Genomic DNA, 20,550 nt, shown 5'->3' with positions numbered 1-20,550 from the left:
CACCCCTGATTAAATTAAGGTCAGTAACCTTTATGAAAGGCCACATGCATAACACTCAGTCAAGTCATCAGGCATTCAAGTACCTGTAAAGTAAAGGCTAACATAGCCTGCTGTTAATGAAAAATAATAATAATAATAATAAAAAAAAAACTACAAAAGGAGCAACAAGGAGTGAACCTTGTTTCAGCACCATCTGAATTAAGGGGGGGAGAAAAAAAAAGAATAAAGAACCATTAACTCGCATGTAGGACATGACAAAAGGGTGATTTCATTCACTAAGGAAACAACACGGCTCTATCCCACACAGATACACACGGGAGGCTCGGAAGCATGCCTACTGTCCTTAGGAGCGTTGGCCGATAATGTCCGCATTGAGCGTAACACACCGAGTCTCTAAGCTGGATCTGTGTCCAGCTCTTCCCCTGGGTCCCCGGGCCGTGGACACGGAGACCGACGGCCGTTCTTGAGACTGGCCGCGAGGCACATTCTTTCCTAGAGAGATGGCTATGCCCGGGTAACATGCTGCAAAGAGAAATGCTCCTACCTATCCGCATCCCTTCTGGAGCAAAGCCTTTCATTGTCACTTGTTTAATTAGTGATCTGTAAACAGAAAGGGCCTCAAATCACATTGAGAACGAGCTTTAGCACAGTCTCTTTCAGCCAACCCAAAAAGTGATGATAACAGAATGTCAACAGCTTAAAAGCTTGGCCTGACTCGCTGCGCTCCAAAAATGGTTAGCTACTCCTTTTTTTACTAAAAACCCAACCCACGTGCCCCAAAATGGCATTAACTAAAACCCAAGCAGAATTGTAATTCTTGTTTTTATAGGGTCCTCTCTTTCCCTCTCCCTCTCCCTGGCCTCTCTTGCTGGCTACAGACCATTAACTGCTTCCCAGAGCTGCAGATGCTCCTGTGGACAAATCCGCATGCCTGCCTGCAAACCAGGACACGACGAAAGTGTGAGCCCTGCCAACTTCATCCAGTGTTTGACACATTCTCCAAAAACCGAGTCTAAGGAGAAGGCCTATTCCAGTCCATGAAAGAGCTGCCTGAGCTCCAAGAGGAAAAAGCCGCATGGGAACCGCTGAGTCATTCACTCTGGAAAATCAAACCACTGGACTTCACCTTCCCTCGCAGATCAGCAAGCGCAGACCTGAGAGCACAGGAAAGTGAGGTTCAGCTTTTTATGGGATGAGGGGAGCTGAATTAGCAGCTCACCCTACAAAGACAGGAGAATATCCTGCTCCCCTTCCCTCCCTGGCCCTGCCTACCTACTCTTGCCTCCTTACACATCTCTCCACATGCTGATTTAACTCTCTAAAATGGCATTAAAAAAATCCAATAAATCACTGGACAGTTTTCTGCAATTTTAGAGAGTTGAATGGGCTCACAGAAGCATCTGGTGGGCACCAGTCTGGCAGAAGGTGTCAGGCGAAACTGCATGGCCAGGGGCTGGGAGAGCAACGGGAGTCAGGGGAAAAGTGGAACCTCTTCCTTTCAGCAGCGTAAGTCACGAGCTGCAGTCTCACACATGTTTTGGCAGATTCCTTTAAAGATTTGGTTCAGATTTACACGGGTGTGTAGTGATAGGACAAGGGTAATGGCTTTAAACTGGAAGAGGGTAGATTTAGATTAGACATAAGGAAGAAATTCTTCACTATGAGGGTGGTAAGACACTGGAACAGGTTGCCCAGAGAAGTTGTGGATGCCCCCTCCCTCAAAGTGTTCAAGGCCAGGCTGGATGGGGCTTTGAGCAACCTGGTCTAGTGGAAGGTGTCCCTGCCCATGGCAGGAGGGTTGGAACAAGATGATCTTTAAGGTCCCTTCCAACCCAAACCATTCTATGATTCTATGACTCTATGATTCTAACACAAAATGTCAGGAATCTGATGTTCCTGCCCTAACTCGCTGTGCTCTGTTCAAATATTGCAATACATATACGCAAAGCAAAGCATTCTTTGCAAGTCTTTACATGTCAGGTTGCATACAAACATTTAGCAATATGTACTTTGCACTTTTAAAGCAACTTTCCGTTTAGGGATTCTAATCTTACCAGCAAGAGAAATTATTTAGGCTTCACAGCATTCCTTCTACAACCAGTAACTATTACTTTTACAAATGAGGAAACTGAGGCATGCCTCGGTTATGGGAGTTGCTTAAAGCTGCATAATAAATCGGTGCCTGAGCCTGAATGAAACTGGTGATAATTCTGGTCCACCCTTCCTAGCACTCCAGCTACTCTTCACCCCTGCTACTGGACCGCCCATTTACAAAGGAATGAGGTATAGAAAGGCTTGCTGGTCTTCTGGGCATCGGCACTAAACCCTCTCGCTGTGACTTGGGGCTCTTCGGGGTGGCGATTGTTACAGAGCACCCCAAATGCACCTCATCAAAATGTGAGAGTTCAAAACATTTTTAAAGTGCTTATTTTCTTAGCAAATCGGAATGGTATCTTCCTGACCCAAATCACTGCTTTTGTTTTCATTCTTCAATGTAAAGAAACACATAAATAAGCAAAGCACTACAGAGAAATAAACAACTGGAATATTTCAATTTAAAAATACTTCCATTTGAAATGCTAAAACCATTTTGGAGCGTGAGCAGCGCCGGAATTTCAGGGGCAGGTTTTTTGTCCAAATTACCCTGCCCCAAGTACACCTGGGAGCACACTCTGCTGCCAGTAGCCAGTGTCTGACTATACACTTTACTTCAGGTGTCAGACCTCCAGGAGGGAATTTCTCCACCTATTTGCACTTCCAAAAAAAAAAGAAAAGAAAAGGAAAAAAGAGAAGCCCATTCTTTGATTTCAAATAAGCCAATTTGTTACAGGCCAAATTCCTGCGCTGCAAGCACTAACATGCTTCCTTTTTTTTGCCAACACCCCTTTTGCCCTCAGAACAAAGCTATTTCTAGAAATATAGCTGCCGCGGCCAAGCGGCACCACTGCCCCCAGGCAGCAGGGACTCACGCAGGCTGCACGTGTCCCGCGCGGCCGCCACGCTGGCCATGCTGACTGCCCCTGCGGTGCTCACCCACCGGCAGCGCCGTTCGGGATGCGCCTCTCCTACTAGAACACACCACCGGCACCGCACCTCTGCTGTGCATGAAGCCCTCCCTGTGCTCCACGTCACCGGTTTGCTCCTCGGCAGTAATGCTCCTCTCTCCCTTCAAGGCGAGGCTGACTGCCTTTAAAAATGGGGTCCCCAACCAGAAAGATCTACACTCTCATCTGGCTCGTTGGCGCTTCTCCAGTTTTCCATCCGTCCAAAGGAGTTTTGCCATAGTGGCTGCTACCGGCTTGGGGAAAACAGGAAAAAAAATTAAAAAGTCAGCAGTAAATGAGAAACGTTAATACTTCGGTTCTGTCCTGCTTGTGCTCACTTTGTTTCTGAACCTGCTGCATTTTCTCCCCGTGAGATTCAAGCGTTTAACTTTGCAGGGGAAAATGAATGAAAATTGCATTGACAATCAAATGCATGAAAGAAAGAAATGGCAGCTTTGAAATATTCACAACCAACACAATTTTGATTAAAGAAAGAACTCTGTTTTTAATAGGTTTTTTTTTTTGATCATTAAAAAAGTTTAAACCTGCATAGCAATCATTTCAAAAATAATTATTTAATGTTCCATAATGAAACTGTACACGACCTCGTCTTGAGCGACAGAAGCCTGACGGGCGGTTTGACACAGTCTGGAGCAGCACACCCCCGGTGCCGGGACACCGCTTGCCGGGGTCGGGCACTTGCTGTCAGCGGCACAGTCTGGCTCCACACGCCGGCAGCCGCGCGGGGCAGGGGGCGGCTCGACCCCTCAGCAGCGCTCCTCAGAGTCGTTCAATGTCTCGGTACTTCTTCCTCAGGATGGAGACCTGGTCTTTAAAGAGGACAGGGTCGAGCCTCATCTGAGAGTGGATCAGCGGCATATAGCCAAACCAGCTGGCGAAAGTGTTCATGCAGCTCTGCCGCTGGGCGAAGTGGTCGGGATCGGCCCAGCGCGAGGCCCGGGACGTCTGTGTGGAGAGGAGAGCAGAGATCAGACGTCGGCCGCGACACAACAAAATGGCGGGAAAGGGTGGGCGCTGTGGTTGGGCTAACGCCATGCTGGGGCTTGAGAGTGCGTGTCTCTGAGGTAGCTAAAATCTGCTCAGCGAGGGGTTTCAAACCAGGGGAAGGACACCCTGCCTGCAGCAGGAGCCAGCGATGGCGAACCGGCTACCCCTGACTTTCAAAACAGCACTGAGGGCGGTGCACTGTGGTGACCTGAGTTCGACCATGAGCCAGCCTGACCTGGAGCATGACACCTGCGAGCAGGCCTCCCAAATCCTGCCAGCACACTACTTCACCCCATCCCTCACTCTTTTTTTTTTCAAACCCTCAAGCTATTTCAGAGATAGAACAAGTCCTTAAAAAACACCAGGAAAGGCAAGAAGGCCACTGCTTTCCACTAGAGATGCGCATCCAAGCACAGGCCAGCTGCTGCCCACGGCCTTCAGCCGTAGGAGGAAAACATGCTGCAATTATTACGGTTTCTCAGGTCAAAACCACACTTTTGCAGTCCAGATCTGCAGAAATTTCTACACAAGTAATTTCAACCAGCTTGTAACTGAGCTCAGCAGAAGTCCTTACGTGCTTGGCATTATTCATGTGTGTAGATGTCCTGCAGGGACAAGCAGGGTGCTTCCAGGAATCCCATCGGCCAAGGCTAGTGCATAAGACAGTACCATCTTACAGATGGAGAAAATTAACTGAAGTTCCACGTTACATCACGTTAAACTCTGACCCGAGGAAAAGACCACGGTCTTTGCATGCATACATGCAAAATACTGTGGCCTGATTTTCCAAAGTTCAGGGCAGCTGTAATTCCTATGAAAGTCCATTGAAACTCAGCACCTCTGGAAAAATAAGGCCCTAACAGCTTTGAAGCAGTTATTATTCTCTATCTGTACCTAAACTACATGTATAAACATAATAAAACTATTATTTAAGATAAAGTATGAATGCTGAGAACCTAAGTTTTTTTGTGCCATTTCTCATGCATCTCTCCATAGCACTTATGTTTCCACTACACTTTAAAAACAAATACAAATTCATAAACTCAAAGTACGTTAATTAAAACATGAAGAAACTGATAAAGTCAGGGACTTGCCAAATGAATGTGGTATCAGACTTGATCTTTGCCCAAGGCCTGTCCAGTTTAGCTCAAGTGGTAGGTTATAATGTGCATTGATTACAGACTCTTGATTATATTGAGCCATTAAAGAGCAAGCAAAAGCTTGTTGCTAGAGGATTACAGCAGACATTCTGGCCATTAACGGTGAATTTCCATACGACTATTAATCTCTGTCACAACATTGAGGTTATGTTAATTTTTTATTTGTCTTTCAAGGAATTATGAACATGGTCCATTACATTTCCCAAAGCTGCAGGAACAACTTGTCTTTAGGAGAGAGTTATAGTTCATGGCTGACTCAAGTCATCCATGCTATAAGAAGAAAAATGAATGTTCAGACTTTGCCAAACAGCCAAAGCACGGCCCTGTGGAGAGGTGAAGCTCAAACTGGAAGCAATACATACTTTCTGGATGGCACCTTCTTGTTCATAGAAGGTCGCCTGGGTACCCAGATGAGTCAGAATTGCTGAATTACTACCTGTACCTCAGATGAAAGCACAGTGGCATACAGATAAGGGAGTCTACAAACTGGCATGGCCGCTCCGCAGTCAAAGATCCAAGTAATGCTAATAAAAGAAAATGGGAGGGGAAAATAGAGGGCCCCTTCTTTCACCTGCCCCCTAGTAATCCTGGTACTGTTTGTAGTGCAGATTACAGACACCGTGGCAGCACAGATGGGAGGTTGTTTAGGACTTGCAGGTCTTGCAGGACTTGCTATTCCTCCCATCACTCGCTCACACAGGGCAGGAGGAAAAGTGCCCCCAGGTCACCATGTATCCCTGTTACTAGAAGGTATATCCATTTCTGCAATGACAGAGTGCATATCCAGTAGCTGGAAGAGGCTCTAAAGCAAGCATTTCATGGCTGCTAGTGAGTGATGGTGTCACTGTGGGACAAAATGTTCCTCGTGGGAAAAAACGCTTGAATATCACAAATTACCTCTGTTGTGACAGCCCAGTGTCAGTGCTTGAATCATACTATAGACTTTAAAATAGCACAGGGACGGCCTGGTACATTGTGTTCATTAATAATAACTAAAAATAGAAAATCTTTCTAGAATTTACTTCGGCTTCTAGCATTCCATGACTAGGTCTTAGGTCTAGAATATTTAATTAGAAAACTAGAGTTTAACTGAAATTCAGTCACCACAATCATCAGTTCCATGAGTTTGGGATCACCATGAATAACACTGTGTGAGAAAACTATGAAGAGATGCTGTCATCTACAGTAGATGTTTGCCATTTCTCCTTTTGGATTTTCCTTCATTATAATAAGCATATCTAAAGTCTATTTACAGTTCTGCTAAACTAAAAACTGCAAAAAAATAGACAGAATTGTATCACTGTAAGCCCAACCTAGAAGTCAAACCATTATATTACCAGTACATCCCAACTGCTAAAACATGCTGTGGATACATACCTGTCCCATCATGGTCTCCTTATACTGTTTTTTCTGTGTTACTTTGATTGGAGGCAATTTTGTCACGGCTGACACCAAAAAATTCATTAGAATGTCCTCACAATTGGCCAGTTGGTCCACCATACTCTTTAGGCTGGCAGGCAGGTAATGAGTGTACAGGTAGTGATAATATCTGGAAACCAACAGCAGTGTTATTAATACAAGTCAGGGGGCTTTCAGGGACTATAAACTCCAGGAAATTTCTATCTCAGTTGAGACACAAGTTTTTTACTCAACTCTGGATACACCACTTCCTTTCTTTGGTCTCATCCTCCAACAAGAAGGGAGAACAAATCAGTATTTCATCAAGACAGTAAATAGTGCTAACGGAGGAACAAAACATATGCCTTTTTTGTAACTGAGTTGAAAGAAATAATGCAGAGCTAAGTATCAAGATAATGGAGGAGTAGGAAAGACAGCACCACATTGCTATGATGTGATAGACAACACTGATGAATTAATCCTCCACCTCTTCTTTCAAAACTGCTCAGTTGGAGAGAATTCTATTGAACTGGCCTACTACTGTCCTTATTGTTGAAATTATTCTCCTTTGGGCCTATATCATCCCCTATGGCCTGTCTTCTCCTTTGTGGGGATGTGGATTAGGCACTCCAGAATTTGTTGACTTCCTCCTAAAACCTAGAGAGGTCTTTGGCCTGCTGAAGTCCTAACAACAGGGGTTTTCTCCAACATGCTGCAATATGCTGATCTGTGACATGTCCACTGTACTACATTTCTAGAGTAGCCACAAGACTTTGCAGTCTGCAACTGTCAGCCAACACATACCCAGAGCTGGTCTGGAAGTAACCTCCTTTCTGCTGTGCTACAGGCCATTCAGCCGAGCAGCTTAATGAATTCGGGAACTCTTTGAAGTGTGTAATTCCTGATGTTAAAAAGAGCAGTCCGACTGCCTCAAAATACAAGTGACTTCAAAGAGACCCAACAAGCACAATAATGATTACCAGATCCCCAAAGCTAAACCAAGAACTTAAATTATTACCCCATAAAAAGTAGACCTATTTATTATCTTTCCCGTTTTTCCCCTCCCCGGAAGAATATTCTTCATCCCCCCTCCCACCCCCCCCTTACTATTTTGTTTCATACAGAAGGGGGACAGCAGATGCTTTGGGTTCTTACTTGTGGTAAATAGCAGCTCCTGTCAATACCATGGAATAGTCATTAGTCCATTTGGAGGTATACCCCCACCTCTCCTTAGTGTTGTCCCAGAAGTGACTGCGAGCAGGGTACCCTACAATCCTCTCTGGAAAACTCTGCCAAACTGTAAAGGCAAAATCCACCTGCGGACAAAGGCACAGGCCAAATGAATACCAAAATTGTTTCAAGAAATGTCAACAAAACAAAATATTACCTTGCCACTAATTCGTAATTCAAAATCTTCAAACTGTTGCAAAACATTAATTCTATGTATTCATCAGTAAATTAAACTGACTGCTTGACATTTTGCCCTATAATTATGCACATTTTAATGGTTCCTGTTAAAGAGAGTCTAGAGCATCACAGCATTACATTAACATTTTCAAGCTTGCCCTTTACATATCAAACCTTTTCAAGTTACAGAAAGAATGGGTGTAGGTGCGTGTATTTATACTTAGATGCAATATAGTGTGGTAATAGCTATGTGGTAAACTGAACCTTTTGCACATCTTTGTGCATCTCACCTACCATTTCGGTACTGTTAACACAAAGCTTGGAAAATCAGGAGTCAAACAGCTTAAATTATAAGGGTGGCTCACTGAGATTAAAACAGGCAATCAATGTGGAGTTCTTTTATATTTTCCATCCATTCTGAGCCTTTGAGGACAATGCAGGTCATACTTTTAAGACTGCCTATATGACCAAGAGGGTTAAACACATAGCTTAATAAAGAGGAAGATAAGATTCCCATGTAGTTAAATGGCTTTAGGAGCCTATATTTTAAGAAAAATGCTTGATAGTGCATGAGCCACAAGAAGATGTCAAATGCTGTCAATAATGGTTTTTTTTATTTTATTGTCTTGCTGTAACTATTTTAACAACTCAAATCTCTGAGAATTGAAAAGGTGACCGGACACTGCTACCCCAGGATCCCACCAAACAAATCCTGGTGACACTAGGAAAGGGATGATTGGGGTAGTTTGCAGAAGGCTTGTCAGCACTAGATTTGAAAGGAGTTTGGTAAAAATACATATGGAAAGATTTTTATCACTGTAAAGTCGGTTGGCAGTCCCTCCACTTCCACTTAGATTTTGGATCTCATGCTAGACCGAAATTTTAAAAAGAATTAAAGACAATTCTAATTGTCCTGGTCAAACCCAAGAAAACGAGGGCTTTGTTTCTGTGCTGCACACCAAGTTCCCTCCAGTACCAGAGGGACCTAAAACTTTGCTCAAAAAGGCTTGAAAAACCTTCCAAGAACCCAGCCAAAGTCAAGGGTGTAGAGGTTAGATAAAGAATAGCTGCTCTGAGAACAGTCACATTTTGTGTGATTATTGTCAGACTTCTCGCATTTACAAGTGTTTTTATGAAACAGAAGAGTCGCACATGTATTGGAACACAAAGTTAGGGACTGGTTATTTTCTTTCAAGTTGTTTCAAGGAATCTGAGGCCAACTAGAAAGACAATGTGCACAAACCAGTTACCGTTGTGATAGTTCTGATCTCATCCAAATCAATACCACATGAAAGAACTAAAGGGTTTTTTTCCCTGTAAAGGCCTTTCCCATAAAACGTGACATCTGTTTTCTTTAGAGAAGTCTGAGAATCTCAAACTTAAATAAAGAATAAAGCAGCTGCACTCAGTGCCCTCACTTGTGCTTTCAAGTATCTGTCCTTGTACCAAGGAGACGCACTAAAGCAACCACCCTAAAAGAAAACTCCCTTTATTAAAAAAAACCCAGTTCTCCTCCTATATAACTTCCAGCAGCATTACTACTCAGCTGATCAGCAGCAAAAGCCAACCAGGCTGCCAGTCTCTTAAACCCCCAGATCACTTCTGACCCGTGCTGATTTCTAATTACTGCCCATGCAAACATCCCTCTGCGCATGTGAAACAGCTCCTCTCACAAGAGCAATCATGTGCCGTTCTGTTGTGAACGGAAAACCTTTACTATGCTAGAGCCAGACAGAGCAGAGGATGTGCCTGGTGACTGCTCCTCTCAACAGGAATGTGATCGTGTTTGACTACGTTTCTAAATCGCCTTTTCTAGGCCCTGAAGCTTTGCCACAACGACCACCCATGAGCAGCCAGTTTCAAGGGAAGTTTCACACCACGCGTTTCATGTCAGTGTTTCAACATGCTGTTTCTTTGCATAAGCCATACGATGGGGGAAGTGAAGCAACAGAAAGGCCCCAGCTCTTCACAGACAGCCACCAAAGAAAGCTGTTGATCCTGGCACCCTGGCAGAGACACACCGAAGCTGCAAGGCGCGTGCTAGCAAGAGCTGGCCAGCTGGTTCTCTCTGCAGCACAGAGGCCATGGGGCTCGTAGAGCCAATACCCACAGTGCAAACATGCAATATCAGCTGCAAGCTGCTCACAGGAGGGTAGAAGCCACAAAGAAACGTGTATGTTGTCTCACACAACAAATATTTGTGTTTCAGAATGTTTAGGGTAAAACACGGCCAAGTCAATGAGAAACACTATTTATTTCATATGTGTTCCAGAAGCCTGAATGACTCCAAAGTTTGGATGATGACTAAATACCAGTCAAAACAAAACAAAGCCCCAAATCCTCATGGAATCCACAGGCTAGATTGCTGTAAATACCACCTCAGTGCAATGAAGTCCCTGAGAGGTCTTACCATGGCCCCCAGGGCAGCTGAGACAGGACCCTTCATCCTGAGCAACAACCTGCTTAGGAAGTCCAGCCCTAGGATAAATGCCTTTTATTGGTTTTGGGTTTTTTTGGCTGTGCAGGGCTTTGCACACAAGTGCTTTGGCAGCAGCTGTATTCTTCCTCATCTAGCAGAAACTACCAAGGTGTAATCTTGGTACCAAATAGGTTCAACGTCAACTACTTCTTCCATCTGTGCAGCAGAAGAGGGCTACTGTGGCTCCTTCTGGAGCAGTCTAACCACAGCACAACAAATCCGTACTGGCGAGAAAAGCGGTTGCAATCTCATCCATTTAGAACAAATTCAGTGACATCTCAGGGTATATAGCAGTGACTGGTGACTAGTGTTAGGCATTTCTTCACTGACATATAAGCAGTGGTAGCATCAGTGAAAGATCCTCATCACTGACAAAAAGGCATTTTTATAAAGGAGAAGTGGGGAGAAGGGAATGGCCATGAACATGGGGAAAAAAAGGGGGAAAACAAAAGAAAACAGAGTTTTTCAAGCTATTCCCTGGCCATCATTAATAATGTATTTCCCAAATATTGCACTCTATAAAAACTGTCATCAGTTTCCTCTGTGGTTCTCAGGAAGAGGTTCCAGAAATCAATACTCATCCCAGTTGTAAAAATCGGTTTTCTACAGTATTTTTCTTTTCTTAGCACTATCTTGCTCTTGGCACAAACACTCCAACACCTAATCCAGCAAAGATCTCCAATTTTATGGGGCGACACAATGGTGAGAGAACATTCCTCAGTGAAATCCTGCATTAGGGTGGCAACGCTGTCTTTTGGAGTGACAGCAGTCCCCTGCTGCTGACACCCCTTCCTTCCTTCCCCACCTACACCCTACTGATAACGTGGGGGGAAAAAAAGCTACCCCAATCAGAAAAGTGAGAACAGAGTATTAAAGCTGACTGCTCTTGGCTGCCTACACCCGCCTGCAGCTATGTTACTAAAATAATAAAGAACGGAAGAACCATATGCTAATGATGAGCCAATTAACCAGGGCAAAAAGCTCCTCTGATGGCAGGCAGTGGCAGGGTTGCTGAAACAAGTGCAACATGTTAAATCTGAGGAGCGTAGCAGGAAATCTTGAAACATTTGCTCACTGGCAAAGCCAAGAGAAGAGCCTATCTGCTGTGCTCAGGCTGAGCCGAGGAGCCAAGCAGACTCCCAAGACGACAGAGACCCTTACCTCAGTGGTAGAAAGCACAGTGTCCTCATCCAGGCTTAGCACTGCATCCGTCACTATGTTGTCGTAGGGTAGAAAGCGACTGCTCATAACCTGTGGGTATCCAAGGCAGGAAGGGGAGGAAAAAAATCACTTGAAGGACTCATTTCCAAGGGAAATACTCCATTTTATTCCTCACGGTCTTTTTTGTCACCCCGGCAGTCAGTCTACACCTTCTACCTGAGGAATAATTTCTGAACAGAACTCCCTCTTTGGAGCAGGCTGCTTTCCTTTTGTGACAAACTGCAATGGTCCGTATTGAGAATCAGATGTACCTACAGCTTCTTCAGGGAGGACATTTTCCCTGGTAGCTAGGACTGTCCCTTTGCTCTCCTACGGGGTGTGAAGATCAAAGATAATGAACGCTGAGAAGGACTTTGCAGCATTCATAAGGGTACGCAGCTGGGAAGCCAAGCAGTCCAGGCTGTGTGTGAAGGACGTTATGCTACCAGGACGGTTCCCCTGTAAAGTGGTACAGCTCCATCTCTGTGCATTGCTGTTGTATCCACAGGGAGCTGCTGCCAAATGGTGCAACATTCTCCATCAGAAAAGGAGAATATGCTAAAGAACGTGTATCAGTTGAGCTTCACCCGCATCAAGAATTATATTGGTATTGTAGCATTTTAAAAAGTCACATTCTTAAGTGACATAACTATATATATCAAATCTATATGCAGAATAAGCTTTTAAAAGCTATGGCAGGACAGTTCTCAAAGTAATAGGAAATAGATGGGAAAGCGGGATCAAAAAGATAACAGCAAGAAATGAGAATCCATATGGTTTCTTTAGCAGACTAATTAGCACCTTTTGAGAACTGATGAACAGTAACAAGGACACAACACTATTTGTTTCCCTCATTTGCTAGAAAAAATAGCCTGGCTAGTTAATAGACTTCTTTTCCAATTTATTATGCCAAGAAAACACTACAAAAATCAGGCCCAGTAAGAGGAAATCACTGTATGGAAACAGGGACATGGAGAAGTTTTACACGTCCCTCATAATGGATATGGTCAGTTCTGCATCCCCTGCAACCTGTTTGAAAGCAAGTCTGTGGAACCTATGCCTCAATTCAGAGAAAGCTCTGCCTCCATAATCAGGATGTTCACGGCGTCTATTTGGAGAGCATCCCTTCATTGCTACGATGGCCTCAGTCCAGGGAGGCAGTGGCTGTGAGGAAGAGGTGATCTGGCAGGGGTTGATGGTTTTGCTTTGCTTACGCTAAGGCAAAGCAGAGCAAGTGGTCAGCAGGAGACCCGCGTTCTCACCCCAGCTCTTTTACAGACTGTGTAAAATTGGCAAATAGTACAACAGTCGGGACTACCCATTTATTTGTTTTTGTAGCTAAAGCTCCCTTCTGTAAAATAGGTGTGATAATATATCCTGATTTCATGGGGAAGAGTGAAGGTTAGGTAAAGGCAGACCTCTGTGATCACCTGCACAGAGTAACTGTGCTTGCCAGTACGCTTCAGTTAAGTCTGAAGATGAAAAGCAGTTCCTTTGTGCAACCTTTGAATTGCACTGCTCTGGCTCTGCAAGCTTTGTCCAAACAAACAGCTTTTCCGCACAAGAAGACATTTGGCATGTGTTGGGATATTAGAGGGAAGAGACTGTCCACTATAAACACACCTTTGTGTACTCAGGAGACTCATTTGTAATCTAAACAGTGCCTGGGGCCAATTACTACAAACATTGTAGAACTGGTCAGAGATTTTCTACTCGATCTCACCTCTGCAAGTTTTCCAAAAAGAAAGAAAAAAACCCCACAACATTCAAAAGGCTCAGAAATCACTACAGCCTTTCTCGGCCCTGCAGCAACTCTCCTGATACTGTTTACACAGCTAGCTAAGGCAAGAGCAATTAGCTGCCAACCTTGCAGGGCTCCTGCTTTCCCCTTGTTAAGATGACTGGGGGAAAAGACCAAAGACAGGACTGTAAATTCAAAATAGGACTGTACAGCCAAAGCAACCAGAAGTTCCCTTTGTAAACGCAGAGCTCAAGAGCCAGCTGACAGAGATTGCAGAGGGGACCAGCCCAAATCTGTCTCAGTCAGAGTCTAGAAGCAAGAAGTCTTGCTTCTCTCAGGTCTGCATTTGGAAAGGAATCATCCACTTCAGTGTGGATTTTAAAAAAACCCTCTTTTCTCATCTGGGTGGTGTCTGTTTCAACTTTGTGGAAGTGCAAAACAAACAACTGTGTTGCACAGCAAGAGATGACACGGTGGTTTTGTTCCCACGCAAGTGTCCCTTGTCCCTTCCTTTTTTTTGGCGGTAGGATCCCATCACTGGCAGCAGTACCCTACAAGGCCATGAGAGAAGGTACTTTTCAAAGGTGAGTTAACACCACTCATTCTCATCTCTTCCTCTGCTTTTGAGTCCACAGCTGACCCCCAAGTCTTGCATCTGACTGCTCAGACTCAATGAATCCAGCTGCACCACTACTTTCATGCACCTGCAGAGACAGAAATCTCCAAAGATGGGGTCAGCACTACCTACTCTTGGGGCCACATTTCAAAAGTGGGTCCCACCTGTCAATCTCAGATTCGTGGCATTAATTGCCATGCTGATGATTTCTGAGAGCACGGGCCCCATGCATGAAACACGAATCTGTGACCAAGCTGGTACAAAAGGCCAACAGAAAGGAGCTGTCACACCGTTGGGAACTACAAAGCTTTCACCCAAGCAGCTGGAAAAATAAATTCTGGTCCCACTGGAGAATACAGGCAATCTTTTACCATGCTTCTCTCCACCTACCTTGCTCTCTCCTTCAATGACTATGACAGGCACAGAAGTGGCAGGCCAGCGGTGTTTGGCTGGGAGGGGTTTATCACAATTCCATAAAACAATAATCTGAAAGACAATATTGGACCATGATCAGAGACCTGTGTGGCAATGCAGTCCAAACCCTAAGGACTCAGATCTCCAGACAGAAATGTTAAATTCAAGTTAGGAATTTCAAAATCAACAACAATGACACAAATAGGTATAAAAATAACACTTCCTACTGTAATTTCACCCATCCTGACTATTTACAATATACGTCCTCTCAGGCAATATAGGCTGGACAGGAACTCAGGAAGTCTCTATCTTGGCCAGGTCATACGGATGTCACTGATTTACTTTGGCTCTCATCAAAGGCTGAACTACTTGTGACACTCCACTGCAAGAGGGTGCTCCTACTAAACTCCCCAGGGTTTCTTTTAGAGAAGCCACAATCCTGGCACTGCTGAGACCAAGAACCGCAGTGCGAGGAAGGAAGATCACGTAAGGGCTCTTGAGGCACAGACATCCTTTTGCAGTTTGCAGCACACACAATCCTGATCCTTAAAGTGCAGTCATTATTTTACCTGCCTCATGAAACAAAGGGGTTTAATTACTGTCTCTATTCCACTCCCACTATACTCAGATTTTTTTTCCCATGCATGCAGGTCACAGACAGTAGAAATTTCAGAGAAAAGAACCATCAGAATTGAAACAGAGGTTTGAAACAGGACTGAGACGATCTGAAGTCGGTAGGCTCTTCACCCCTGGGATAGTAGTTTTGTCTCCATTGTGACTGACACTCAAACGGCGCTGCTTACCTGTGCACAGTACTGGGACTTGGCTACAGCAACCAGGAGTTTCAGCACAGGCTGAGACTGGGAAACCAGGGGAGTTACTGCGTGGATAACGGCAGTGAATGTGGAAAGAGGCTTCAGACCTGAAGTGAAGAGATATGTGTTCAGTAAAGACAAAATTGCCCGGGTTAGTACAGATTAAAGGACCCTGGAGATGGAAAAATAATCTGCATTTAATGCAAACCTTGCTATGTTTTTTTAGGCCATCTCCTTTCGTCTCAGATACCAGGATACCAGATGCTTCAGAGGAGATCACACTTCCCTTTAACTCCCACACCCTCTGAAATCCCTGACTCGAACACAATTACTGCCTTTTCTTACTCACTATTTCCACAGATGTCCTGCAATCTCTTTCTTTCATCCAGTTTGTCCCACAGATAATATTGACATCTAGTTTGTTCAATCAAATGTCTTTCTTGACACGGGCTCTGTTTTGCTGCCTGGCTCTGGATGCTTGATGTTTTCTACAGATTATCTCCACAACTTCCAGAAGCTTGTTCAGTTTCCTCAGTTCCATTACAGCCTCTGTCAGATTTTTGCTCTTTCTCGGTCGATTCCCATCCACATGCATCTTCAATTACCTCCTGAGCTGATAATTCTGCTTGCATCCTTGCCTTCCATTCTGATATTTTTGTCTTGCTATGATTTCCTTTTCTGCCTGAAATAACAGATCCTACTGGCATCTACCCTTCATTACTGCTCTCAATCTCATCTGAATTCATCTGTGTGGGGTCATAGTCATTTTTCATCAAAATTCCCACAGAAACCTTCTCCCTTTTTAACATGGTAACTGCGAATTTTTAGCAGGTGAACAGTACAGATCCACACAAGTGGGATGGCACAGGCTGAGCCAAAAGTAGCAGCAGTCTGGTAAGCAGGATCACTTCAGCCTGCAGGCACATTCCTCTGCAGAACTCATCATTTAAGCTCCGCTTTAGGAAAAAGCCACAAACCCAAGCCCTATTCATTCCTTCTAGTGGGATCCATATGAAGACGCATAGTATGGAGAATAAATCCATACCAACTATGCACACCAATAACAAGTGTCATGGGTAAATTACCACTTTTCCAATTTGCCAAGCTCAAATAAACAAAGAAAGCAAAAAGCTATTCCTCTTATGTCCCCTCAGGCCATGAATGGGTCAGCAACTCGGGCATTAATTACCGGCAACTGAGAAATATGAAGGGACATAGATTTTTTTTAAAACAATCTTTGCAAGTGAGAGGCACATGATGCATGCTGATGAGTCAGAGACATTCCAGTCTACAGTGGGCAGGGAAAATTGAGACAGGATAAACGAAAGGCATCATTAACTAGAAATGAATGGTAAGTCACTCGGCACATGCTACTCAAGGATCAAATTCCAAATTTCCACTAGAAATTCCAAATATCATGAGATTATAGCAAGGATTCACTCACCGAGATTAGCATAGTAGTACGGAAAATCTCCCAGATATGAGGAATACTGTGGCAGTACAAATAACCCTCCAGGATGTTTGTTCCATATTAAGCTGTTACGTGATATGTGCTTAAATATTCTGTCCTGAATAATCTGGAAAACAAGAGAGGTGATGATTTTTAAATAGACTGTAATAGTCACTGGGAGAAGCTTTAGGGAATCCAGCTGACTGGAATCATCACCCATTTTGCAAAAACCTGAGGCACACAAATTATGAGACGTTCCTGCTTAATATCTCTTAAAATCACACAGAACTTGCACACTTTGACACCACTTCAGCAGCTCAGGCTTTGTGCAATAGGTTTCAGAGCACCTCATTAGTCTCTCTGGACATGAGGACCTTGCAATTCATTGCATTTTCTATTTCAAGTCAAATATTTTGTCTGTTAGAGTATCTTAGCAGTTGTAAGCCCGATTAGTTCATTGTCAGTTTTACTATCCAGAACTCACAGAAGATAATTATTTGAGGATGGCATTACAAAGCTAGGTATTATTTTGAGATAATGAGAGCATTCAAAACCACAAAGACTTTGAGCAAATCAGGCTGCACTAATTATTAATTTCTGCTTAATTATAAAGGCATATTAGCATTCAGATACATCACTGATTCCATGTCTCAGTTCTATAACAGTTCCTTGTTGGATGAAACAGAAAAAGATCTTTTGGCAACTACTGTCTCTGTAGAGGGCCACAAACATAGATTCCTAGATTTTTAAGGTCAGAACAGATTGCTAGGTCATCTACTTTATCATCTAGAATGCCACAGACCACAAAAAAAGATACAAGGCTGTACAATTAATATGTATTTATAAAACTAATTACAGTTACTTCACATCAGATGCCTGTATGCAAGGACCATAGTGGTTCTTACACCAATGGGAGCTTTTTCAAACTCACTGCAAAGGCATAACAAGATTCAGTGGTGGAAAGCTGTCAGTGGACAAATTCAGCCTCCAAATAAGATGCAACTTTCTAACTGCGATCCACTGTTGGGCCACATGTTCTTACAGATTTGCCTTCCCTCAGAGCCTCAGAGGTTGGCAGATCTGGAGATGGGACATTGCAAAGGGCCAGGGGGTGGGTTCTTGCACACCTGCTTGCTGGCAGAGCACAGGAAACTGAAAAGTCCTTAACTTAAGAGAAGCGCTACTTAGCAATGACTAAAACATCAGTGTGTTATCAGCATTATTCTCACACTAAATCCAAAACACAGCACTGTACCAGCTACTAAGGAGAGAGTTAACTCTATCCCAGCCGAAACCAGGACATGAAGAAAGAATTTTCCCCTAAGTCAGCTAAGCAGGATTGCCTTGCCTTCTTCTGCAGCTCATCTTCTGCAATCACCTAAGGAGATCTCACATAACTGGCAGTTTATGCATTGCACAGGGCTCAAGTGCCAAGAACACGTTGGTTCTCCTAACCTAATGTCTCTGGCCTTAACATAGGCATATCTGGGTGAAACTCTATGACTCTGAAGTTGGACTAAATCTGATCCTTCATCATTCATTCTGGCCTTAAAATCTATGGAACTAAAAAAGGTATATGCCCACAGCATAAGAAAACCAAAAGCAAGCAAAAAGACCCAACACAAGCCGAACAAAAGCAGCTGCTGGACTCTAAACAAGCTAAAATCTTTGTAAGCAGCTGAGTTCAGGGACATTTGGTCAATATAGAACATGAGTAAGTGTTGCCACAAGCAGTGGTTTTCCTGGCATTTTTGATTGCCATGACTAAAAACCATTAAAACACCGGTTACATTGTGCTAGACAATCCACTGCTGGTGGCGATATACGCACTGCTAAACTGGGGCAAATGTTAGGTGTTTGCATGCTTGTCTGAATTTTGCCTACAGCCAATTACCATAGCTAATATGCAGTAATTTGCTCACATGTGTAAGTTAATTTAACTTTTTTTTGGTCTCAGAATAACAGACTTAGGACTGTATTTCCATCACTGACAAGAGCGTATCCGAATATTTCTGTTTGGAAAGTTAGGTGTATCAGTTGTCAGATCTCCTGCATGGTAGTGGGGAGAGGAAAAAAAAGAGGATGACTGCTGTTTCTCAATCTGCAAGTTATGCTACTAAACAAAGACAGAACCTAGAAAGTATGTATTTTCGAGTGTTTACCACAAAGCCTAAATATTACAGCTCCTTCCTCCTGCTTTCTCAGAACTGGGGCACAATCAGATAAGGAAAAGTCTGCGAATTTACATGGTCAGGAGGTTTTCACAGACGGTGGAGTTTTCCACCACGCTGGTAGCCAACAAGGCTGCAGGGGAAACACATGGCTCGCATTCAACGCTGTCTCAGCGCACCCGGAGCGAGCGCAGCTCTAACACGGAGCAGGCCCCTGGTGCCATGCAGCACACGCAGCCTTCGGTGCATGTCAGGCACACAAATCTCACCAGCGTGGTTCCGCACCAGGCTGGGGAGCTGGCCTCGGTGATTTATCACAGTTAACAAATGGAAGATTAATTTATCACACTCCTGGTCTACAGAAGAAACCTGTCTGTCTGTCATGATAGAGAGAAGAAAAGACAACTTGGCAGAAAGAGAACAGAAAAGTATAAAAAAAGATAACATGGAGGACAAATCAATTAAAATGCAGAGTGTATAGTGTTGCACATATTGCAGAGACAGACAGCAGCTACACGGTCTCTCCAATGATGAGGCATGACAGCAAGTTTAATAAGAGAAGGAAGGGGTTAGGATCTCTGGCGAGATCTCCCTTTTCTTTTTGGAATTCATTAATAGTCCAATATTTTTGTCTCCCTCATCCTTACACTTCAAAAAGTTCACATATTGCCTTAATCATTGCTGCTTCTCAACATGCCCCGGCCAAGCATCAAACATTTCTTGTCTGTACTTTTGTGCTGTCCCTCTCCCCATCTCTTCCCAAGTGGAGGACTGAGCATGCTGCACAGGGATTTAGGGATGTTTTGGGTTTGTTTTCAAAGAAGACCAAGCTGAAAAAGTGCAGATACACTGGAGCATGCGTCCGGATGGTGTTTGCAGCAGTCCACTGCTGCGCTGCCAGCATTCCCACTCACCAGCCTGCAGCAGACACTCAGGAACTTCGTTTCCTAACCCACACCGTGTCCATGGCACTGGGTAGTTCCTCTGTGCCTGCAATATGGGGTTGCTGGCCAAATGATTCAAACCTCTTATTTTGGGCTATGAGCTGTTTGGCTTAGGCCACCAAATGCCGTGAGAAGATCAAGGACCTTAAAATGTGACTTAATGTTTTCAGAGGTGTCCAGGATAAAGAGCAGAGGAGAGCTGTGATGTCCTTGCAGACATCTGAGCTGGTGAAGACTTTTTCTGTACTGATATCCTCATACATGGACACGTACTGGCACTGCAGTTAGCAGGCAAGTGATTATTCTGATGATATCTAGCATCATCAGAGCACTCTGACACAACAGTGTTACAACAGAAGATGGATAACATCCACCAGAAAAAAATAATCCTGCTAGGAATTTACTTCCAGGCATCAGATTTTAAGAAGAGGATATACTGCTCGCAGATTTCAGACACCAAAAATCACTCTCAACTGTTTTATTCCTTTCCTAAGGAAAGTTAACTCAGGACTTTACTTAGGCAAGTTGAAATGTGAAACAAGTATCTGTTCATAAGAACAGAATCCCTCTTAGCTGTCTCAAAAATTTCTGAGAGTCCTGGATTAAAAAATAAACAAAAAAACCCTCAAACCAAAACCACCCTCGCAAACAAATGAAAAAACCCAGAACATAACTTCAACACCAGGCATACATTACTCGGTTT

At 43.9% G+C, this 20,550-nt stretch overlaps 1 protein-coding gene across 1 annotated transcript in view; it reads right to left on the bottom strand.

The window, feature by feature from the left end:
- Positions 1-3,529: 3,529 nt before the first annotated feature.
- The window catches only part of EXT1 (exostosin glycosyltransferase 1), a 182,046-nt gene continuing 165,025 nt past the window's right edge, over positions 3,530-20,550 (bottom strand). The window contains 7 exon segments of the mRNA XM_050890729.1: positions 3,530-4,010; positions 6,590-6,761; positions 7,766-7,926; positions 11,658-11,747; positions 14,444-14,539; positions 15,271-15,389; positions 16,727-16,859. Of these exon segments, the coding sequence (XP_050746686.1) occupies positions 3,825-4,010; positions 6,590-6,761; positions 7,766-7,926; positions 11,658-11,747; positions 14,444-14,539; positions 15,271-15,389; positions 16,727-16,859 (957 nt within the window). The 3' untranslated portion in view covers positions 3,530-3,824.

Source organism: Gymnogyps californianus, chromosome 2 (genome assembly GCF_018139145.2).
Source record: "Gymnogyps californianus isolate 813 chromosome 2, ASM1813914v2, whole genome shotgun sequence".
Lineage (NCBI taxonomy): Eukaryota > Metazoa > Chordata > Aves > Accipitriformes > Cathartidae > Gymnogyps > Gymnogyps californianus.
Note: the sequence above shows the minus strand (reverse complement) of the source record. Positions and strands in the feature narration are given on the sequence as shown.